Here is a 21,746-nt window from a genome sequence, read left to right as displayed (position 1 = left end):
CACTCTAGTTTGTAATTAGAATTCAATGTCGGCATGTACTACAGATGTATCAACTTAATCTGCTACATTTACGCCGGCCTTGGTGGCCGAAAGGTTCTAGACGCTACAGTCTGGAACCGCGCGACCGCTACGGTCGCAATTCGAATCCTGCCTCGGGCATGGATGTGCGTGATGTCCTTAGGTTAGTTAGGTTTAAGTAGTTCTAAGTTCTAGGGGACTGATGACCTCATAAGTTAAGTCCCATAGTGCTCAGAGGTATTTGAACCTATTTTTTTTGCTACATTTACGAGAATGGCACTCTACGTGTGAAAATAAAGGAAGACTGGACCACTGAAGGGGTTCTTGTGATTAGAAGCGTCTGCTGGTGGGTTTCTGGGATCCGCTTAATAGGTGAGGAGTCCACTACACACAGGAGGCGGCTACACGGGGGTTTTCTAGGTTAGAGGGTCTCAGGGAACCACAGAAGGGGCGTCCGTCAGAAAGTGGGCAGGTAAAACACACTAAGGTAGTTGTAGAAACGATTGGTATCGTAGTTGTAAATTATCGTAGCTGTGTTGGCAAAGAACCAGGGCTCCAAGCCGTAATAGAAAGCACTGAAGCTCAAATAGTTGTAGGTACACAGAGCTGGCTAAATCCGGCAATAACTACAGCCGAAATTTTTGCAAACGATCTAACAGTGTTCAAAAAGGATAGATTAAATACAGGTGGTGGTGGAGTATTTATTGCTGTCAATAGTAGTTTGTCTTGTAGCGAAATTGAAGTAAATAGTTCATACGAAATAGTATGGGTAGAGGTTATACCTGACAATCGGACTAAACTATTAATTGGATCGTTTTAGCTACCCCTCGACTCAGAAGACATAGTTGCTGAACAGTTCAAAGAAAACTTGAGTTTTATTTCAAATAAGTACCCCGCCCATACAATTATAGTCGGTGGTGACTTCGATCTGCCCTCGATATGCTGGAAAACTATACGTTTAAAGCCGGCGGCAGGCATGAAACATCATCCGAAATTGTACTGAATGCTTTCTCAGAAAGTTATGTTGAACAGTTAGTTAATGAGCGCACCAGTAGCGTAAATGGTTGCGAAAGCATACTTGACCTTTCAGCAACAAATAATCCTGGACAAACAGTGAGTGTTGTGATGAATACAGGGATTAGTGACCACAAGGCAGTTGCTGCTGCGCTGAATACCGTAACACCTACAACCATCAAAAAGAAACTCAGAGTATATCTATTTAAAAAAGCTGATAAAAATGCTCTTAACGCCTTTTTAAGAGACAGTCTTCACAGAGTAGAAAAGTTGTGGAGTGTTTTCAAAGAGATAGTAACAGCAGCAACTGAGAGATACACACCACATAAATTAATAAGTGATGGTACTTATCCCCCATGGTACACAAAACGGATCAGATTGTTGCTGCAGAAGCAACGAAAAAAGCGTGCCAAATTTAAAAGAACGCAAAATCCCTAAGATTGGCAAAGTTTAAGAGGAGTTCGAAATATAGCTCGTACTTCAATGCGAGATACTTTTAATAATTTCCACAACGAAATTCTGTCTCGAAATACGGCAGAAAACCCAAAGAGATTCTGGACATACATACAGCACACCTGTGGCAGCACCCAATCAGTACCTTCACTGTGTGATAACAACGGTGCAGTCACTGATGACAGTGCCACTAAAGCAGAGTTATTAAACACGGTTTTCCGGAACTCCTTCACCAAAAAAGACGAAGCAAATATTCCTGAATTCCAATCAAGAACAACTGCCAAGCTGAGAAACATAGTAGATATCCTCGGTGTAACAAAGCAGCTTAAATCACTTAATAAAGGCACGGCCTCCGGTCCAGATTGTATACCAGTCAGGTTCCTCTGAGTATGCTGATAAAATAGCTCCATAATTAGCAATTATATACAACCACTCGCTCACAGAAAGATCCGTACCTAAAGACTGGAAAATTGCTCAAGTCACACCAATACCCAAAAAGGAAAGTAGGAGTAATCCGTTGAATTACAGGCCTATATCACTAACGTCGATTTGCAGTAGGGTTTTGGAACATATACTGTATTCGCACATCATGAAGTACCTCTAAGAAAACGGTTTATTAACATATAGTCAGCACGGATTCAGAAAATATCGTTCTTGTGAAGCACAATTAGCTCTTCATACTCCTGAAGTAATAAGTGCTATCGACAGATTACATATTTTTAGATTTTCAGAAGGCTTTCGACACCGTTCCTTACACGTTTCTTCTAACCGTACTGCGTAACTACGGAGTATCGCCTCAGTTGTGTGACTGGATTCGTGATTTCCTGACAGACAGGTCACAGTTCGTAGTAATAGACGGAAAGTCATCGAGCAAAACAGAAGTGATATCCGGCTTTCCCCAAGGAAGTGTTATAGTTCCCCTATTGTTCCTGATCTATATTAACGACATAGGAGACAGTGTGAGTAGCCGTCTTAGGTTGTTTGTAGATGATGCTGTCATTTACCGTCTTGTAAAGTCATCAGATGATGAAAATCATTTAGATAAGATATCTGCATAGTGCGAAAAGTGGCAATTGACCCTGAATTGAAGGTAAGTGTGAAGTTATTCACACGAGTAATAAAAGAAATCAGCTAAATTTCGATTATGCGATGTCCCACAAATCTGAGCGCTGTAAATTCAACTAAATACTTAAAGATTACAATTACAAACAAACTAAATTCGAACGATCACGTAAATAATGTTGTGGGAAGAGCACATCAAAGGCTGCGATTCACTGGCAGAACACTTAGAAGGTGCTACAGGTCTACCAAGAGACTGCCTACACCACCTGCAGCACTGCTGTGCACTGTGGGATCCGCATCAGGTGGGACTGACGGATGACATCGAAAAAGTACAAAGAAGGGCAGTTCGTTTTGTATTATCGCGAAATAGGGGATATACTGTCACAGACATGATAACGCGAATTGGAGTGGCAATCATTAAAACAAAGGCGTTTTTCGTTGCGACGGGATCTTCTCATGAAATTTCAATCACCAGTTTTCTACTCAGATTGCGAAAACGTTCTGTTGCCACCCACATACATAGGGAGAAATGATCATCACGATAAAATAGGAGAAATCAGGGCTCGCACGGACAAATTTAAGTGCTCGTTTCTCCCGCGTGCCGTTCGAGAGTGGAACGGGAGAAACAGCATGAAGGTGGTTCATTGAACCCTCTGCCAGGCACTTTATTCTCGATAGGTTCTTTGGCGCTTATCGATACACGGTAACCCGTGTTCAGTTTTGTAGTCTGTTTTACGTAGTCATTGTGATTTTCAGTTTCTTTACTGTGTGTGATGTGAGGCTTAGTGAGTATCTGGCATATAAATGCCGACGTTGCGTTTCAATGCAACGTAAACTTGATCGTCGGCACAGACATGCGTAGTCGCCGAGACCTTGACTTCGCCTCGCAGCTGACGCAATGCGGTCAGACTCGCGGAAGTCTACCGGCTGGATAGGTGGGGGAGAGGGGAGGGGAAGGAGGGAGGGAAATATGTGGAAGCCAGCCTGAGCAACAGTGGGGCGCAGAAATACAGCGGAGCTCCAAGTACCCTCCGCCACACACCGCAAAGGCCAATTCACCCTGTCCGTGACGGCACGACGCGTCTAGTCAGTAGTCACGTGGTATCAACTGTTCCTGCGCGGGAATTGCCACCCTCCTAACATGACTTCTCAAGTGTTATTACACGCGAAGTACACATACACAACTTGATAGCTTATCTACGTGGATGCAGGAGTCCACGTTTGTACGATAATGACATTTATCGGACTCAAATGGGTTCGCAGCTTACAGGGATAGCTCGTGTATTAGATAAGGATGACAGAAGTACAAGCCCACGCAAAAAAGTTTGGGTCCAAAACTTGTCATTGTGTGGAACAGAAGAATAATTTCACGCCCACTACAAGGATCTCGGGGAAGAGGAATTCGCATTTTATAACTACTTTTGATTATCGAAGCAACAATTTTTTTTTCATTTGTTACATCAAACTGCACCCAGAACTGAGCAGCGACGGAACAAAAACCGATAAATCCGGATTTGCTGTTAATACAGAAAGTGACAAATAGTGATCTCTAAATAGCTCCACAAACTATAAAAAGAAGAAACGCCATAAAACACTTGATAATGTCGCGTTGTGCTGAAAATTGTGTGTTGCAGCATGTATTATTACTCTCGTCCAAAGACAGCAGGTGTTGACATATGTGAAAATGACCGAAATATGTTTGATAAGTCACAGCTACAAAATACTAACGCGAATTCTTTACAGACGAATGGAAAAAGTAGCAGAAGCCGACCTTGGGGAAGATCAGTTTGGATTCCGTAGAAATATTGGAACACGTGAGGCAATACTGACCTTACGACTTATCTTAGAAGAAGATTAAGGAAAGGCAAACCTACATTTCTAGCATTTGTAGACTTAGACAAAGGTTTCGACAATGTTGACTGGAATACTCTTTCAAATTCTGAAGGTGGCAGGGGTAAAATTCAGGGAGCGAAAGGCTATTTACAATTTGGACAGAAACCAGATGGCAGTTGTAAGAGTCGAGGGACATGACAGGGAAGCAGTGGTTGGGAAGGGAGTGACACAGGGTTGTAGCCTCTCCCCGATGTTATTCAGTCTGTATATTGAGCAAGCAATAAAGGAAACGAAAGAAAAGTTCGGAGTAGGTGTTAAAATTCACGAAGAAGAAATAAAAACTTTGAGGTTCGCCGATGACATTGTAATTCTGTCAGAGACTGTGTGTGTGTGTGTGTGTGTGTGTGTGTGTGTGTGTGTCAGATAACTGCAGTGGCTTGTCCCTACAAAATGTCCGAAAGTGAGAAGCAGGGTGGTCTTAGAATGCACAGTTCGGAATTTATCTTCGAAGAAAGTCAGACTTTGCGAAGACAATCACGTTAATAACGTAAGCCAATATTTTGCGATGGAAAGAGAGAATGCATGGCCTCTTATTTGTATTGATAGGGTAGCCGAGAGGACTCCGGTGTCGTTAAGAGTAATCAGAACAACCGTTATAAATATAGGCAAGGAACAAAATGAAAAACTGAATACACATTCCGGACCGTCAAATCTTAAATTCAAAACCGCCACGTATTGGAACTTTAGAGAGAAAACGATGCGTATAGAATTCACTTGAACAGCCAAATACTGGATGTAATGAAAACCTACAAATCTTGGAAGGGAAAAAGGGAGGTACGGGTATAGAATAAAAATCTACACCGGACTGGGAGCGCGCGCGGACACGGACGGAAAGTAGACATTAGGATAGCGCAGTTCACACAACACGGCGCGCATTCAGACCGCGTGTTGTGGGCCGGCCGCAGTGGCGCTGCAGTCTGGAACCGAGCGGTCGCTACGGTCGCGGGTTGGAATCCGACCTCGGGCATGGATGTGTGTGCTGTCCTTAGGTTAGTCAGGTTTAAGTAGTTCTAAGTTCTAGGCGACTGATGACCTCAGAAGTTAAGTCGCATAGCGCTCAGAGCCAGCCAACCGGGTGTTGGCAGCTGCTGATGAGCGCTCCATAGTCTGTTATCGGCACGCGGTGGACCAGGAAAAGTCGAAACGATGAATCATAGGTCGGTTGTGAGTAGCAGATGACAATCTGCTTTCGGCCGAACATGCAAACTGATTACAGTTGATTTCTATATGCAGAGCGGGAAGAAATTAGATGGTCTGACAGAATAACATTTAGCAAAGCACGAGGCCATAGTTCTTGTTAGAATGTGAGCCAACCAATCTAAATACAAAATTGATTGCCGTAACAGACTGAAGTGTAGTGGAGCCCAAGATATGCTTTTCTCATTGCAGTAATGTACGACGATCACTCCAAAATAAATGCGGGCTATTTTTTAAATCCATCCTTTATTCTACGTGTTTGGAAGTTTTCAGTGTGTAGATACATCATTTAGGAACAATATGTTCATTTCTCCACATTTCCATCCCTCCCAACTGCCTTACGCCATCTTGGAACCAGCGCCCGTATGTAAAATTCTGGACCGACCTGTTGGAGCCACTGTTTGGCAGCATGCACCAGGGAGTCATCATCTACAAACCTTGTTCCACGAAGATAGTCTTTCAGTTTCCCAAAGAGATGATAGTCACATGGAGCCAGGTCAGGACTGTAAGGCGGGTGTTTCAGTGTTGTCCATCCCAGTTTTGTGATCGCTTCCACTGGTTTTTGACTGACACGTGGCCGTGCATTGCCGTGTAACAGCAAAACATCCTGCTTTTGCCGATGTGGTCGAACACGACTCAGTCCAACTCATAGTTTCTCCAGTGTCGTCACATACGCATCAGAATTTATGGTGGTTCCACTCTGCACGATGCCCACAAGCCAGAGTCCTTCATAATCGAAAAACACCATATCCATAATTTTTCCAGCAGAAGGTGTGGTTTTGAACCTTTTTTGTTCGGTGAATTTGCATGATGCCACTCATTTGCTTTCCTCTTCGTCTCTGGTGAAAAATGGAGCCATGTTTCATCACCTGCCACAATTCTTCCAAGAAATTCGTCTCCACCATTCTCGTACTGTTCCAAACGTTTGCTCCATGCCGTTTTTCTTGTTTCTTTGTGAGCCGGTGTAAACATCCTGGGAACCCACCTGGCACAAACCTTTTTTAACGCCAACACTTCCAGTATTCTGCAAACACTTGCTTCCCCTATCCCAACGTAGAGTCACAATTCGTTCACTGTGACGCGTCTGTCAGCAGTCACCAATTCGTTACCTCCCTGCACATTGTCTGGAGTGTGTGCAGTACGAGGCCTGCCGCTGCGAGGACAATCCTCAATATTGCCGTGCCCGCTTTCATCACGTAACCTGCTTGCCCACCGACTAACTGTACTGCGATCGACAGCAGCATCTCCGTACACCTTTTTCAACCTCTTGTTGATATTTCCCATTGTCTCGTTTTCACAGCACAGGAATTCTATGACAGCACATTGCTTCTGACGAACGTGAAGTGTAGCAGCCATCTTGATGACACGCTATGATGGCGACACTCGCGGAAACAGGTAGAACAAAGTTTGAAAACAAGCGGGAAGGCTGTATCTACATACTGTAAAACTTTCACACATGCAGGATGAAAACTGTATTTTTACAAAAATAGTGTGCATTTCTTTTGGAGTGACCCGCGTACGTCGTATTTCCGATTCTGGCGAAAATTCCAACTGTGTAGTTGAACTGTAACCTAAGGAATAAAATAATAGCAAATTCAGTTTACAAACCATAACAAATTACGATCTTTCTGATTCGCTACATAGAACTATTCATTGGGCAGTTACCAAGGCTTCACTAGCAGATGGTTAACTGACTGAGTACGCCAACTCCTGCGTTACAAAATACAGCACTAGTCGTTAAGAGCGGAGTAAAACAGAAGACAGTCGTGGTGTTTATACATACATGCACTGATTTGAAGGCTAAGTCTTTCAGCTCGACTTTAGTTCCTTCAGTCTGTAATCTCCCCCCTGCTTGCTAATTCTATCTATGGTCCACAGTAGCCTTTTATGAAGATTTGAGAGGAGCTAAGATTACAGTAAACTTTCAAGTTTACTTAGCTTGTCATGTTCAGATGGCTCCAGTTCTTCTTGTCTAGAGGTCCAATTCTTGAAGTTGAAAATGTCATATTTTCGATCCTCACGGTTGGATTCATCTAAATAAATTTTTGCTGCAGAATTTTTGTTCTTACGTTAATATATTTTCTCACACTTTAATATGTCATGCAGTCTTTTGTTTTTTTATGTTAACAATGCTGAAATTACACTTTCCGCACAAAATACAAAAATACATCTGATCACATCAAAGGCATGCTTACGACTCTCACACTTTGCGGAAATAACCATATTCCAAGGAGTTTACAATTTTTCTTAACAAAAGAATTTCTAGTAGTTTGTTACTTTCAGTTATTGTTCCATAAATGAATCCAGAAACAAACACAGTAACCAGTATAGTACTGCGTAGTTAATACCCGAAATTTCGGTGTGCCAGGAGTTCGTAATTTCAACTGTTTGTAAAAAAAAAATAATTTGAGCTGTATGTTCAGAACTAGTACTTATCGATTATAACAAAGACTAAAACGTTTTATGAAGCAATTAATTTTCATAAATTTTAGCTTGAAATATAACAATGCGTATAAAACTATATGAAAGTTTTCAGAAAAGCCACTGAGATAATACAGACCTGCCCACAATTCGAAAAATAAGAATGGTATCTACAACACCTGTTGAGGAAACGTAATGCTACAGGAGCGTGTTGCTTCAAAAGTCCCTCTTAATATTGCGTTAAATGTCTGTTTTGAAAGCCTTCATGATCCACACTGCTTTGCAGCTAGAAATTAAGAAATTGGGTCTCCACCCCTTTTGAAGACAGGTTGTGCAAAATGAAGGTGCTGCAATAAAATGGAAAATCTTGAAAACTGTGTTGATCATTTGTGCCAACTAACCTATGGCATGAATTGGACGTAGAAAGGATATCTTGGTGTTGTAATTCACCTGCTCTGGACAACTTTTACCAGATTTTGCTAGCCACAGGTCGCCCTCTGTACTTCGTACAGGTGTTGAGGGTGCTGTTACAAGGATTTACCGATTTTTTTTTTGTCCCACGGCTGAATGAGTGAGTGGTGAATGACAGTTTGTCAGAAAGTAACTACTGTAGCCTTTCTTGAAGTGGGTCTGTTGTCGGTGACTACATCTTTATTAATGCCAAGCCACTTTCCAACGAATGAAAGCCTTCTGTAGGCTATATGGTCTAGTATGAACAGTACTAATCATGTGATTCACTACGATATTCTCTGTTGGTAATGAGCGTATAAGAGAAATTTGCGCATCTGTTGTCACTTTCAATTACTCTGCGGTTGTCATTTTTGAAAATCGGGTTTTCTGCCTGTAATCTGCGTCGTAATTGGACGATATTTCTATCATGTAATTCGCAATCATCAGGTGCTCCCTGAGGCTGACTCCAGTGTGGGCTGGGTCCAGTACTGACGTCTTTTTGAGGCTAGGCCAGGCGTACCCGTGGTCTAGGGGTAGCGTCTTTGATTCATAATAAAAAGGTCTTAGGTCCCGGGTTCGATCCCCGCCACTGCCTAAATTTTGATAAATAATCAACATTGGCGGCCGAAGACTTCCGGCATAAGAAGTCAGCCTCATTCTGCCAACGGCCTTGTCAAAGAGGGCGGAAGAGCGGATAGAGGTTCAGGGCACTCACTTGTCCTAGGGGTGGGAAATTGCCCCTAAAGACGTAAGAATCAGCAATGATCAACGACATGAGGATGCAAAAGGCAATTGAAACCACTGCATTAAAGACACGTAACGTGTATCCACAGGACATGTGGCCTGTAGTTGAAGAAGTGTCATGATGATCTCTCCATTGGCAAAAGATCCCGGAATAGTCCCCCATTCGGATCTCCACTAGGGGACTGCCAAGGGGGAGGTTACCATGAGAAAAAGACTGAATAATCAACGAAAGGGTAACGTTCTAAGAGTCGGGGCGTGGAATGTCAGAAGCTTGAACGTGGTAGGGAAACTAGAAAATCTGAAAAGGGAAATGCAGAGGCTCAATCTAGATATAGTAGGGGTCAGTGAAGTGAAGTGGAAGGAAGACAAGGATTTCTGGTCAGATGAGTATCGGGTAATATCAACAGCAGCAGAACATGGTATAACAGGTGTAGGATTCGTTATGAATAGGAAGGTAGGGCAGAGGGTGTGTTACTGTGAACAGTTCAGTGACCGGGTTGTTCCAATCAGAATTGACAGCAGACCAATACCGACAATGATAGTTCAGGTATACATGCCGACGTCGCAAGCTGAAGATGAACAGATACAGAAAGTGTATGAGGATATTGAAAGGGTAATGCAGTATGTAAAGGGGGACGAAAATCTAATAGTCATGGGCGACTGGAATGCAGTTGTAGGGGAAGCAGTAGAAGAAAAGGTTACAGGAGAATATGGGCTTCGGACAAGGAATGAAAGAGGAGAAAGACTAATTGAGTTCTGTAACAAGTTTCAGCTAGTAATAGCGAATACCCTGTTCAAGAATCACAAGAGGAGGAGGTATACTTAGAATTAGATTACATCATGGTCAGACAGAGATTCCGAAATCAGATATTGGATTGTAAGGCGTACCCAGGAGCAGATATAGACTCAGATCACAATATAGTAGTGATGAAGAGTAGGCTAAAGTTCAAGACATTAGTCAGGAAGAATCAATACGCAAAGAAGTGGGATACGGAAGTACTAAGGAATGACGAGATACGTTTGAAGTTCTCTAACGCTATAGATACAGCAATAAGGAATAGCGCAGTAGGCAGTACAGTTGAAGAGGAATGGACATCTCTAAAAAGGACCATCACAGAAGTTGGGAAGAAAACATAGGTAAAAAGAAGGTAGCTACGAAGAAACCATGGGTATCAGAAGAAGTACTTCAGTTGATTGATGAAAGGAGGAAGTACAAACATGTTCCGGGAAAATCAGGAATACAGAAATAAAAGTCGCTGAGGAATGAAATATATAGGAAGTGCAGGGAAGCTAAGACGAAATGGCTGCAGGAAAAATGTGAAGACATTGAAAAAGATATGATTGTCGGAAGGACAGACTCAGCACACAGGAAAGTCAAAACAACCTTTGGTGACATTAAAAGCAACGGTGGTAACATAAAGAGTGCAACGGGAATTCCACTGTTAAATGCAGAGGAGAGAGCAGATAGGTGGAAAGAATACATTGAAAGCCTCTATGAGGGTGAAGATTTGTCTATGTGATAGAAGAAGAAACAGGAGTCGATTTAGAAGAGATTGGGGATCCAGTATTAGAATCGGAATTTAAGAGCTTTGGAGGACTTACGGTCAAATAAGGCAGAATGGATAGAAAACATTCCATCAGAATTTCTAAAATCATTAGGGGAAGTGGCAACAAAACTACTATTCACGTTGGCGTGTAGAATATATGAGTCTGGCGACATACCATCTGACTCTCGGAAAAGCATCATCCACACAATTCCGAAGACGGCAAGAGCTGACAAGTGCGAGAATTATTGCACAATCAGCTTAACAGCTCATGCATCGAAGCTGCTTACAAGAATAATATACAGAAGAATGGAAAAGAAAATTGAGAATGCGCTAGGTGACGATCAGTTTGGCTTTAGGAAAAGTAAAGGCACGAGAGAGGCAATTCTGACGTTACGGCTAATAATGGAAGCAAGGCTAAAGAAAAATCAAGACACGTTCATAGGATTTGTCGACATGGAAAAAGCGTTCGACAATATAAAATGGTGCAAGCTGTTAGATATTCTGAAAAAAGTAGGGGTAAGCTATAGGGAGAGACGGGTCATATACAATATATGTAACAACCAAGAGGGAATAATAAGAGTGGACGATCAAGAACGAAGTGCTCGTATTAAGAAGGGTGTAAGACAAGGCTGTAGCCTTTCGCCCCTACTCTTCAATCTGTACATCGAGGAAGCAATGATGGAAATAAAACAAAGGTTCAAGAGTGGAATTAAAATACAAGGTGAAAGGGTATCAATGATTCGATTCGCTGATGACATTGCTATCCTGAGTGAAAGGGAGGAAGAATTAAATGATCTGCTGAACGGAATGAACAGTCTAATGAGTACACAGTATGGTTTGAGAGTAAATCGGAGAAAGACGAAGGTAATGAGAAGGAGTAGAAATGAGAAGAGCGAGAAACTTAACATCAGGATTGATGGTCACGAAGTCAATGAAGTTAAGGAATTCTGCTACCTAGGCAGTAAAATAACCAATGACGGACGGAGCAAGGAGGACATCAAAAGCAGACTCGCTATGGCAAAAAAGGTACTTCTGGCCAAGAGAAGTCTACTAATATCAAATAGCGGCCTTAATTTGAGGAAGAAATTTCTGAGGATGTACGTCTGGAGTACAGCATTGTATGGTAGTGAAACATGGACTGTGGAAAACCGTTATAGAAGAGAAACGAAGCATTTGAGATGTGGTGCTATAGACGAATGTTGAAAATTAGGTGGATTGATAAGGTAAGGAATGAGGAGGTTCTACGCAGAATCGGAGAGGAAAGGAATATGTGGAAAACACTGATAAGGAGAAGGGACAGGATGATAGGACATCTGCTAAGACATGAGGGAATGACTTCCATGGTACTAGAGGGAGCTGTACAGGGCAAAAACTGTAGAGGAAGACAGAGATTGGAATACGTCAAGCAAATAATTGAGGACGTAGGTTGCAAGTGCTACTCTGAGATGAAGAGGTTAGCACAGGAAAGGAATTCGTGGCGGGCCGCATCAAACCAGTCACTAGACTGATGACAAAAAAAAAGAGGCCAGGCCGTACATCGTTGGTCCCGCGTTGCGTCGAGTGGTCCGTCCGAAGTTACATGCTGGCCAGTAGCAGCAACATCTACATCTAACCCATACTCCGCAAGCCACCTGACGGAGTGTGGCGGAGGGTACCTTGAGCACCTCTATCGATTCTCCCTTCTATTCCATTCTCGTATTGTTCGTGGAAAGAAGGAATGTCGATATGCCTCTGTGTGGGCTCTAATCTCTCTGATTTTATCCTGATGGTGTCTTCGCGAGATATACGTAGGAGGGACCAACATACTGCATGACTCTTCGGTGAAGGTATGTTCTCGAAACTTTAACAAAAGCCCGTACCGAGGTACTGAGCGTCTCTCCTGCAGAGTCTTCCACTGGAGTTTATCTGTCAACTCCGTACCGCTTTCGCGATTACTAAATGATCCTGTAACGAAGCGCGCTGCTGTCCGTCAGATATTCTCTATCTCTATCTCTTCTGTCAACCCTATCTGTTACGGATCCCACACTACTGAGCAGTATTCGAGCTGTGGGCGAACAAGCGTACTGTAACCTACTTCCTTTGTTTTCGGATTGCATTTCCTTAGGATTCTTCAAATGAATCTCAATCTGCCATCTGTTTTACCGACGATCAACTTTATATAGTAATTCAATTTTAAATCACCCCTAATGCGTACTCCCAGATAATTTATGGAATTAACTGCTTCCAGTTGCTGACCTACTATATTGTAGATAAATGATAAGGGATCTATCTTTCTACGTATTCGCAGCACATTACACTTGTCTACAGTGAGTTTCAATTGCCATTCCCTGCACCATGCGTCAATTCGCTGCAGATCCTCCTGCATTTCAGTACAATTTTCCATTGTTACAACCTCTCGATATACCACAGCATCATCCGTAAGAAGCCTGAGTGAGCTTCCGATGTCCTCCACAAGGTCATTTATGTATATTGTGAATAGCAACGGTCCCGCGACACTCCCGAAGTATTTCCCAGGCGTACCAGCTGATGGAGACTGCGGGCTATACGGTCGAAACATACTGCAAGTACGACGCGACGCGACGCGACGCGAATTACCGGCACAAAACCTGATTTTGGCAACGCGGTCTGGGGCGCCTTGTCACGGTCCCTGCAGCACCCCCTGTTGGAGGTTCGAGTTTTCCCTCGGGCATGGGTGTGTGTGTTGGCCTTAGCGTAAGTTACTTTAAGTTAGCTTAAGTAGTGGGTAAGCTTAGGGACCGATGTCCCGTAAGACCTTACCACAAATTTCCAAAACTTTACCTGATTTTCGAAGACGGCAGCGCCTCACCGCCAAATTCTGAAGGTCCATCCTCATGTTGTTTTGAGGTGATCAGACAGGATGCTTACATACTTGTCACCTGTCAGAGTGGTATCAGGGGTCCCATAGCACTGTGACTGCAGACGCCCAACACCATTAGAGCGCCTCCACCAGCTTGAAGAGTGCCCTACTGACACGAGGGTCCATGGATTCATGAGGTTGTCTCCGTACATTCACACGTCCATCTGCTCGATACAATTTGAAACTGTACTCGTCCGACCAGGCAACATGTTTCCAGCCGTCAACAGTCCAGTGTCGGTGTTGACGGATCCAGGCGAGGAGTAAAGCTTTGTGTCGTGCAGTCATCGAGGGTACACGAGTGGGTCTCCCAACTCCCATATCGATGATGTTTCGTTGAATGGTTCGCACACTGACCCTTTTTGATGGCTCACCATTAAAATCTGCAGCAATTTGCGTAAGGGTTGCGCTTGTCATACTGAACGATTCTCTTGAGTCGTCGTTTGTCCCGTTCTTGCAGGATCTTTTTCCGGCCTCAGCGATGTCGGAGATTTAATGCTTTACCGGATTCCTGATATTCGCGGTACACTCGTGAAATGGTCGTATGAGAAAATCGCCACTTCGTTGCTACCTCCAAGGAGCTGTGTCCAATCGGCCGTGCGCCGACTATAATACCGCGTTCAGACTCACTAAAATCTTCACAACCCGCCATCGTAGCAGCAGTAAACGATCTAACAACTGCGCCAGACACTTGTCTTATATAGCCTTTGCCGACCGCAGCGCCGTATTCTGCCTGTTTACATATCTCTGTTTTTGAATACACATGCTTATACCAGTTTCTTTGGCGCATCTGTGTAATATTGCCGACTGTCGAGTCTGTTTCTCTTTTATCGAGCCGCGACTCTCCCTTTGAGAATCGTCGCACAGTGAAATATACTACTGGCCATTAAAATTGCTACACCAAGAAGAAATGCAGATGATAAACGGTTAGTCATTGGAAAAATATACTAGAACTGACATGTCATTACCTTTTCACGCAATTTGGGTGCATAGATACTGGGAAATCAGTACCCAGAACAACCACCTCTGGCCGTAATAACGGCCTCGATACGCCTGGGCATTGAGTCAAACAGAGCTTGGATGGCGTGTACAGGTACAGCTGCCTATGCAGCTTCAACACGATACCACAGTTCATCAAGAGTAGTGACTGGCGTATCGTGGCGAGACAGTTGCTCGGCCACTATTGAACAAACGTTTTTAATTGGTGAGAGATCTGGAGAATGTGCTGGCCAGGGCAGCCGTGCAACATTTTCTGCATCCAGAAAGGTCCATACAGAACCTGCAACATGCGGTTGTGCATTATCCTGCTGAAATGTAGGGTTTCGCAGGTATCGAATGAAGGGTAGAGCCACGGGCCGTAACACATCTGAAATGTAAAGTCCACTGTTCAAAGTTCCGTCAATGCTAACAAGAGGTGATCGAGACGTGCAACCAATGGCACCCCATACCATCACGCCGGGTGATACGCCAGCATGGTGATGACGAATACACGCTTCCAGTGTGCGTTCACCGTGAAGTCGCCAAGCATGAATGCGACCATCATGATGCTATAAAAAGAACCTGGATTCATCCGAAAAAATGACGTTTTGGCATTCGTGCACTCAGGTTCGTTGTCGAGTACACCATGGCAGGTGCTCCTGTCTGTGATACAGCGTCGAGGGTAACCGTAGCCACGGTCTCCGACCTGATAGTCCATGCTGCTGCAAACGTCGTCGAACTGTTCGTGCAGATGGTTGTTGTCTTGCAAACGTCCCCATCTGTTTACTCAGGGATCGAGACGTAGCTGCACGATCCGTTACAGCCATGCGGATAAGATGCCTGTCATCTCGACTGTTAATGACACAAGGCCGTTGGGATCCAGCACGGCGTTCCGTATTACCCTCCTGAACCCACCGATTCCATATTCTGCTAACAGTCATTGGATCTCGACCGACGCGAGCAGCAATGTGGCGATACGATAAATCGCAATCGCGATAGGCTACCTTTATGAAAGTCGGAAACGTGATGGTACGCATTTCTCCTCCTTACACGAGGCATCACAACAACGTTTCACCAGGCAACGCCGATCAACTGCTGTTTCTGTATGAGAAATCGGTTGGAAACTTTCGTCATGTCAGGACGTTGTAGGTGCCAACCTTGTGTGAATGCTGTGAAAAGCTAATCACTTGCATATCACAGCATCTTCTTGTTGTCGGTTATATTTCACGTCTGTAGCACGTCATCTTCGTGTTGCAGCAATTTTTATGGCTAGTTGTGTATATTAAGTGTACTAGACCAGCTAGTTTATTACACGAAAATTATATCAGCAACAACTAAATCCATTTAGCAGAACAGTTCTACTAAAAATACTCTCAGATAAACTTATGGGTGGCTTATTTCGGTTACGTTCTGATTCAGTTTTTCACTCGTCGGCGAAGGTACAAATCTGCACAAAATTCGGCATGCAACGCATATAAAATACACGTTGCACTGTGCGCTTCACAAAACGAAAAAACGTAGTGTCCTGTGACTTATATTGGCCAGCTCATACAAATACCTGCGTGTAACTCTTTGTGTGGATGTGAATCGGAATGATCACATAGTTTCAGACTTTGATTGCACTTCCCCAGTATTCTACCAATAAATCAATCTAAAGATGAGATTGCTTATAAATCACGCCTGCGACCTGTTCTACAAAAATGCATGACTGATACAGGTCTGCTTGATCTCTTGGAGAGTGTCAGCGATACTGAAGAAACTGAACTGGGAGGCTCTTGAAGGCAGACCTAGCCCTAGAACGTCTGTTAAAGTTTCAACAACCAGCTTGAAATGATGGCTCTAGGAATATACAGGGTGATTATAATAAAAGTTAAACTTTCAAGCCGCTGTAGAAATAACACCAATGGCCAGAACGACGTCAAATTGCAACTGAATGTTATCGGAGAAGGCGGGGAATCGTATGGCAAAAGAAAAACAGAAAGTTACAAAATGTAGCAATATAATTTAATTGTAGTCGACAACAAATGACAAATGAATCATACCACAATGCCTAAGGTGTATGTTTGACCTAAAACGAGCTGTACTACCCAGTGTGTGTGGATGTACAGATGTGATACTTCTAGTTACGTAAGCCCATCCACCTCGCCAAGGTCATATCACATCTGATGGGAAAAATCGGTTTTTAATTGTCCCGAGGCCAAAAACCACATAAAAAGCATCATTAAAATAAAATCGGGTTATTAATTTCCGTGTGACTGGCGCAAAATAGGTTCTATATGCTGTCCACCGTTTTCTGCAACAAGTTGAAGCCCAGAAACAACATGTTCCACAACTAATCTTCCTGTTTCCCGAGTCACGTTCATAATGTGTTGTGCAATGCGTGCCTTCAGTGCAGCTAAGTGTCCAATCGGAACACTGAACACAACATCTTTCAGACAGCCCCACAGCCAGAAGTCACACGGATTAAGATCAGGTGATTGGGACGGCCATGCTGTAGGAAAATGGCGACTGATAATTCCAGCATTTCCGAAATGACGCTTCAGCACATACATTAACTGGATCTGTAATGTGTGGAGGTGCGCAATAAAGTCCACTGATCAAAGTTCCGTAAATGCTAACAAGACGTGACCGAGACGTGTAATCAATGGTACCCCATACCATCACGCCGGGTGATACGCCAGTATGGCGATGACGAATACATGCATCCAATGTGCGTTCACCGTGAAGTCGCCAAGCATGGATGCGACCATCATGATGCTGTAAAAAGAACCTGGAATCATCCGAGAAAATAACGTTTTGGGATTCGTGCACCCAGATACGTCATCGAGTGCTCCTGTCTGTGATGCAGCGTCAAGGGTAACGGCAGCCACGGTCTCCAAGCTCATAGTCCTTGCTGCTGCAAACGTTGTCGAACTGTTCGTGCAGATGGTTGTTGTCTCGCAAACGTACCCATCTGTTTACTCAGGGATCGAGACGTGGCTGCACGATCCGTTACAGCCATGCGGATAAGATGCCTGTCATCTCGACTGCTAGTGATACGAGGCCGTTGGGATCCAGCACGGCGTTCCGTATAACCCTCCTGAACCCACCGATACCATATTCTGCTAACAGTCATTGGATATCGACCAACGCGAGCAAGAATGTCGCGATACGATGAACCGCAATCGCGATGGGCTACAATCCGACCTTTATCAAAGTCAGAAACGTGATGGTACGCATTTCTCCTCCTTACACGAGGCATCACAACAACGTTTCACCAGGCAACGCCAGTCAAGTGCTGTCTGTGTATGAGAAGTCGGTTGGAAACTTTCCTCATGTCACCACGTTGTAGGTGTCGTCACCGGAGCCAACTTTGTGTGAATTCTCTGAAAAGCTAATCACTTCCATATCGCAGCATCTTCTTCTTGTCGGTTAAATTTCGCGTCTGTAGCACGTCATCTTCGCGGTGTCGCAATTTTAGAGGCCAGTAGTGTGTGTATTCTGACACATACAGCGACATCTATTCATCAGTTTTCACACTTTTTTCCTTCTGCCGTACATTTCCCCCTTTTCCTATAATATTCTGTTGCAGTTTGACGTCATTCTGACAAGTGGTGTTATTTCTACAGCGTTTTGAAAGTTTATGCTTCAAATGGCCCTGAGCACTATGGGACTTAACATCTGAGGTCATCCGTCCCCTAAAACTTAGAACTGCTTAAACCTAACCAACCTAAGGACAACACACACATCCATGCCCGAAGCAGGATTCGAACCAGCGACCGTAGCGGTCGCGCTCTCGGCCACCCCAGCCGGACTTGAAAGTTTATAATTATAATGACCCTGTACTACAACCCCCCTATATATCCCTCACATAGGTGCCGTGAGGATAACATAAGAATAATTACTGCATGCACGGAGGCATTCAGTCATTCTTGCAGTGATGGATACGTGAATGGAATGGGAAGAATCCCTGATACAAAATTGTTAAGGCTTTCGTGGTCACTTGTTGACAAACTGCCTATTGGCTTCTGTCTTGGGTTCTTCGGCCGACGTTCATCTAATGATTTTTCTGACGTTTCGCCAGCACGAGTGGCTGGCATTTCAAAGCTTCACCCTCCATTGGCGGTGGTGAACTGGAGCCCAACTCGCGGGCGCAGACTTTTATGTACCTGGCGCGCCAACGTCCGAGGGCTTCTCAGAGGTCATTTCCGGTCGTTCGCTGCAGTACGGGAAGCCAGGATCCGTTTACCTTAAGGCTTTCCTCTTTCTTGTTGAAACTGTTTGTGTGTTTTTGTATTTCTTCAGATTCTCTGAACAAGCGCGTGTGGTAGTGCTTCTCTACAGCCAGAACTTCCGTGTCGACGAATTTCATTATGTGGTCGGTCTCATTCAGTGCGTGCTCTGCCACGGGCGATTTCTCCACCTGCCCCAACCTGCGATGTCGCTTATGCTCTTTGATCCTGGTGTTGATGGATCGTCCAGTCATTCCGACATAAACTTTCCCGCATGTGCATGGTATACGGTATATTCCCGACATTGCAAGTGGGTCTCTTTTCTCCTTCGCCGATCTAAGACACTCTTTTGATGTTCCTTGTCGGTTTGAAAATCCTCTTTACGCCATGTTTGCGCAATATACGGCCGATTCTGTCCGTCACTGTGAATGTGTGGCAGAAAGGCCATACCCAACATTTCTTTTTCTGGTTCCTTACTTCGTCGAGTGTTTGGCTCTGCTACACTTCTAATGTAATTTGTGGAGTACCCATTGCTCCTGAGAACAGTTTCCAGGTGTTGCATTTCTCGTTTGAGGTGTTGTGGCTCACATATTCGTCCTGCTCTCGTTACGAGTGTATTAATCGTGCATCTTTTCTGGCTCGATTGGTGGTTTGACAGTTTGTGGAGGTATCGGTCCGTGTATGTCGGTTTTCGATACACGCTGTGTCCCAGGTTTTAGCCGTCCCTTGTGACCAGCACATCTAGAAATGGCAGGAGCCAATAGGCAGTTTGTCAATCCCTAATAACTGGAACAATGGGATGTTCCTTGTGCCACGCACTTCATATTGGTTTGTAGACCACAGGTATAGATGTAAGGGCAAAGGGCTGCTCAGTGGCGCCGTGTTGCAGAACTGGCGACCATGGCAGGCGACAAGAAAGCCCAGGAGACGGCAGCCGATAACCTGGGGGCCCTGCTGGACGCGGAGGACGGCGCGGTGGTGACGCTGGTGGCGGGCCGGACGCGGCTGGTGGTCCACCGGGCCGTCCTGGCAGCCAGGAGTCCCGTGTTCGAAGCCATGTTCCGCCACGACACGCTGGAGGCCAGCAGCGGCGTGGTGAGCATCGCGGACGTGGAGGGCGCGGCGCTGAGGCAGCTGGTGGCCTACATGTACACGCTGCGAGCCCCCGTCGTGCCCGGCACGGCTGCCCACCTGCTAGCGGCCGCCGACAAGTACGGCCTGCTGGAGCTGAAGGCCCACTGCGAGCGGCAGCTGGCCGCGCAGCTGGCCGTGGAGAGCGCGGCGGCCACGGCGGTGCTCGCCGTCAGCCACTGCTGCCCCAGGCTCGCCGAAGTGGCCGCCGCCTTTGTCGAGGCCAACTCCCAGGTCTTGGCCACGCAGGGGTGGGCTGACGCGGTGCGCAGCCACCCTAAAGATGTTGTCGAAGTGAGTCGGCTGATTGCTGCGACTTCAGTGAGATCCAGGTATGAGAAATGGGGGGGGGGGGGGGGGGGGGGGAGTGTGTGTGTGTGTGTGTGTGTGTGTGTGTGTGTGTGTGTGTGTGTGTGTGTGTGTGTGTTAGGGTGTGTGTGTGTGTGTTAGGGTGTTCAAGCCTGCAATGTTTATCAGTAAGTTTCATTAGATGTGCCTCTGGTGTGAAACACACCTTGCTGTCTAAAGAAGCCATTTGGTGGTAGCTCACATAGCTTTCACTTTTTCTTTTTGTTTTGTTAGCCTTTGGCATTAACCATTTAGTCAGAGAAGTGAGTAACTACAGATTTGGTATACAGGGTGTATTGTATTGTATCTTAAACGGGGACCTAGAAACGACGGAGAGGCTCCGTCCCTGCCGCAGCGGTCCATGACCCCACGACGACTACCACAGTCCACTTCACACCTCTGCCGCCCCACACCGAACCCGGGGTTATTGTGCGTTTCGGCCCCCGGTTGACCCCCCCCCCCCCCCAGGGAATGTCTCACACCAGACGAGTGTAACCCCTGTGTGTGCGTGGTAGAGTAATGGTGGTGTACACATCCGTGGAGAACTTGTTTGTGCAGCAATCGTCGACGTAGTGTAACTGAGGCAGAATAAGGGGAACGGGCCTGCATTTGCCGAGCAGATGGACAACCACCTAAAAACCATCCACAGAGTGGCCGATTCACCGGACCTCGACACAAATCTGCCAAGCGGATTCGTGCCGGGGACGGGGCACTCCTTCCCGCCTGGAAAGCCGCGTGTTTGACCGCACGGCTAACCGGGCAGGCGGTATACAGGGTGACTCACTAACTATTGCCACCTAGAATAACTCCGAAAGTATGATAAGAGCTGAAAAGCTTGTGCAACAAATGTTACTTGAACAACAGGGGCCATAATGACATTGGTTTTTTCTTGGTAGGTGGGGTCGCTTCAGAGATGTGAAGGTCAACGATGTTTCTTTTTTAATAGGATGCTATACTTTCGTACTTACTTTCTGATAGCAGCTATTGACCCGAACCCAATGATATGCAAGACTAAGGTCTTTGAATTTCAACGAAGGTCAAAAAGATGGCATGAACGTCCATTTACAGAAGGTGTTCGAAGCGATGACCATTGGTATCAATGCAATGTTGCAATCTTCTTATCGTGGATCGAGTGGGATTTATTATCACTCGATGGTGAGTGTTCATCGGAGGTGAGGGTATCATCTGGAGTGCCCCAGGGAAGTGTGGTAGGTCCGCTGTTGTTTTCTATCTACATAAATGATCTCTTGGATAGGGTGGATAGCAATACGCGGCTGTTTGCTGAAGATGCTGTGGTGTATGGGAAGGTGTCGTCGTTGAGTGACTGTAGGAAGAAACAAGATGACTTGGACAGTATTTGTGATTGGTGTAAAGAATGGCAGCTAACTCTAAGTATAGATAAAT

At 45.1% G+C, this 21,746-nt stretch overlaps 1 protein-coding gene across 1 annotated transcript in view; it reads left to right on the top strand.

Moving 5' to 3' along the window:
* Window positions 1–21,746, top strand: part of LOC126295425 (poly [ADP-ribose] polymerase tankyrase-1-like) — a 93,231-nt gene that overhangs the window by 41,325 nt on the left and 30,160 nt on the right. Inside the window, exon 2 of the mRNA XM_049987909.1 lies at window positions 19,753–20,326. Within this exon, the coding sequence (XP_049843866.1) occupies window positions 19,764–20,326 (563 nt within the window). The 5' untranslated portion in view covers window positions 19,753–19,763. The remainder of the gene's footprint in view (window positions 1–19,752; window positions 20,327–21,746) is intronic.

Source organism: Schistocerca gregaria, chromosome 11, assembly GCF_023897955.1.
Source record: "Schistocerca gregaria isolate iqSchGreg1 chromosome 11, iqSchGreg1.2, whole genome shotgun sequence".
Lineage (NCBI taxonomy): Eukaryota > Metazoa > Arthropoda > Insecta > Orthoptera > Acrididae > Schistocerca > Schistocerca gregaria.
Note: the sequence above shows the minus strand (reverse complement) of the source record. Positions and strands in the feature narration are given on the sequence as shown.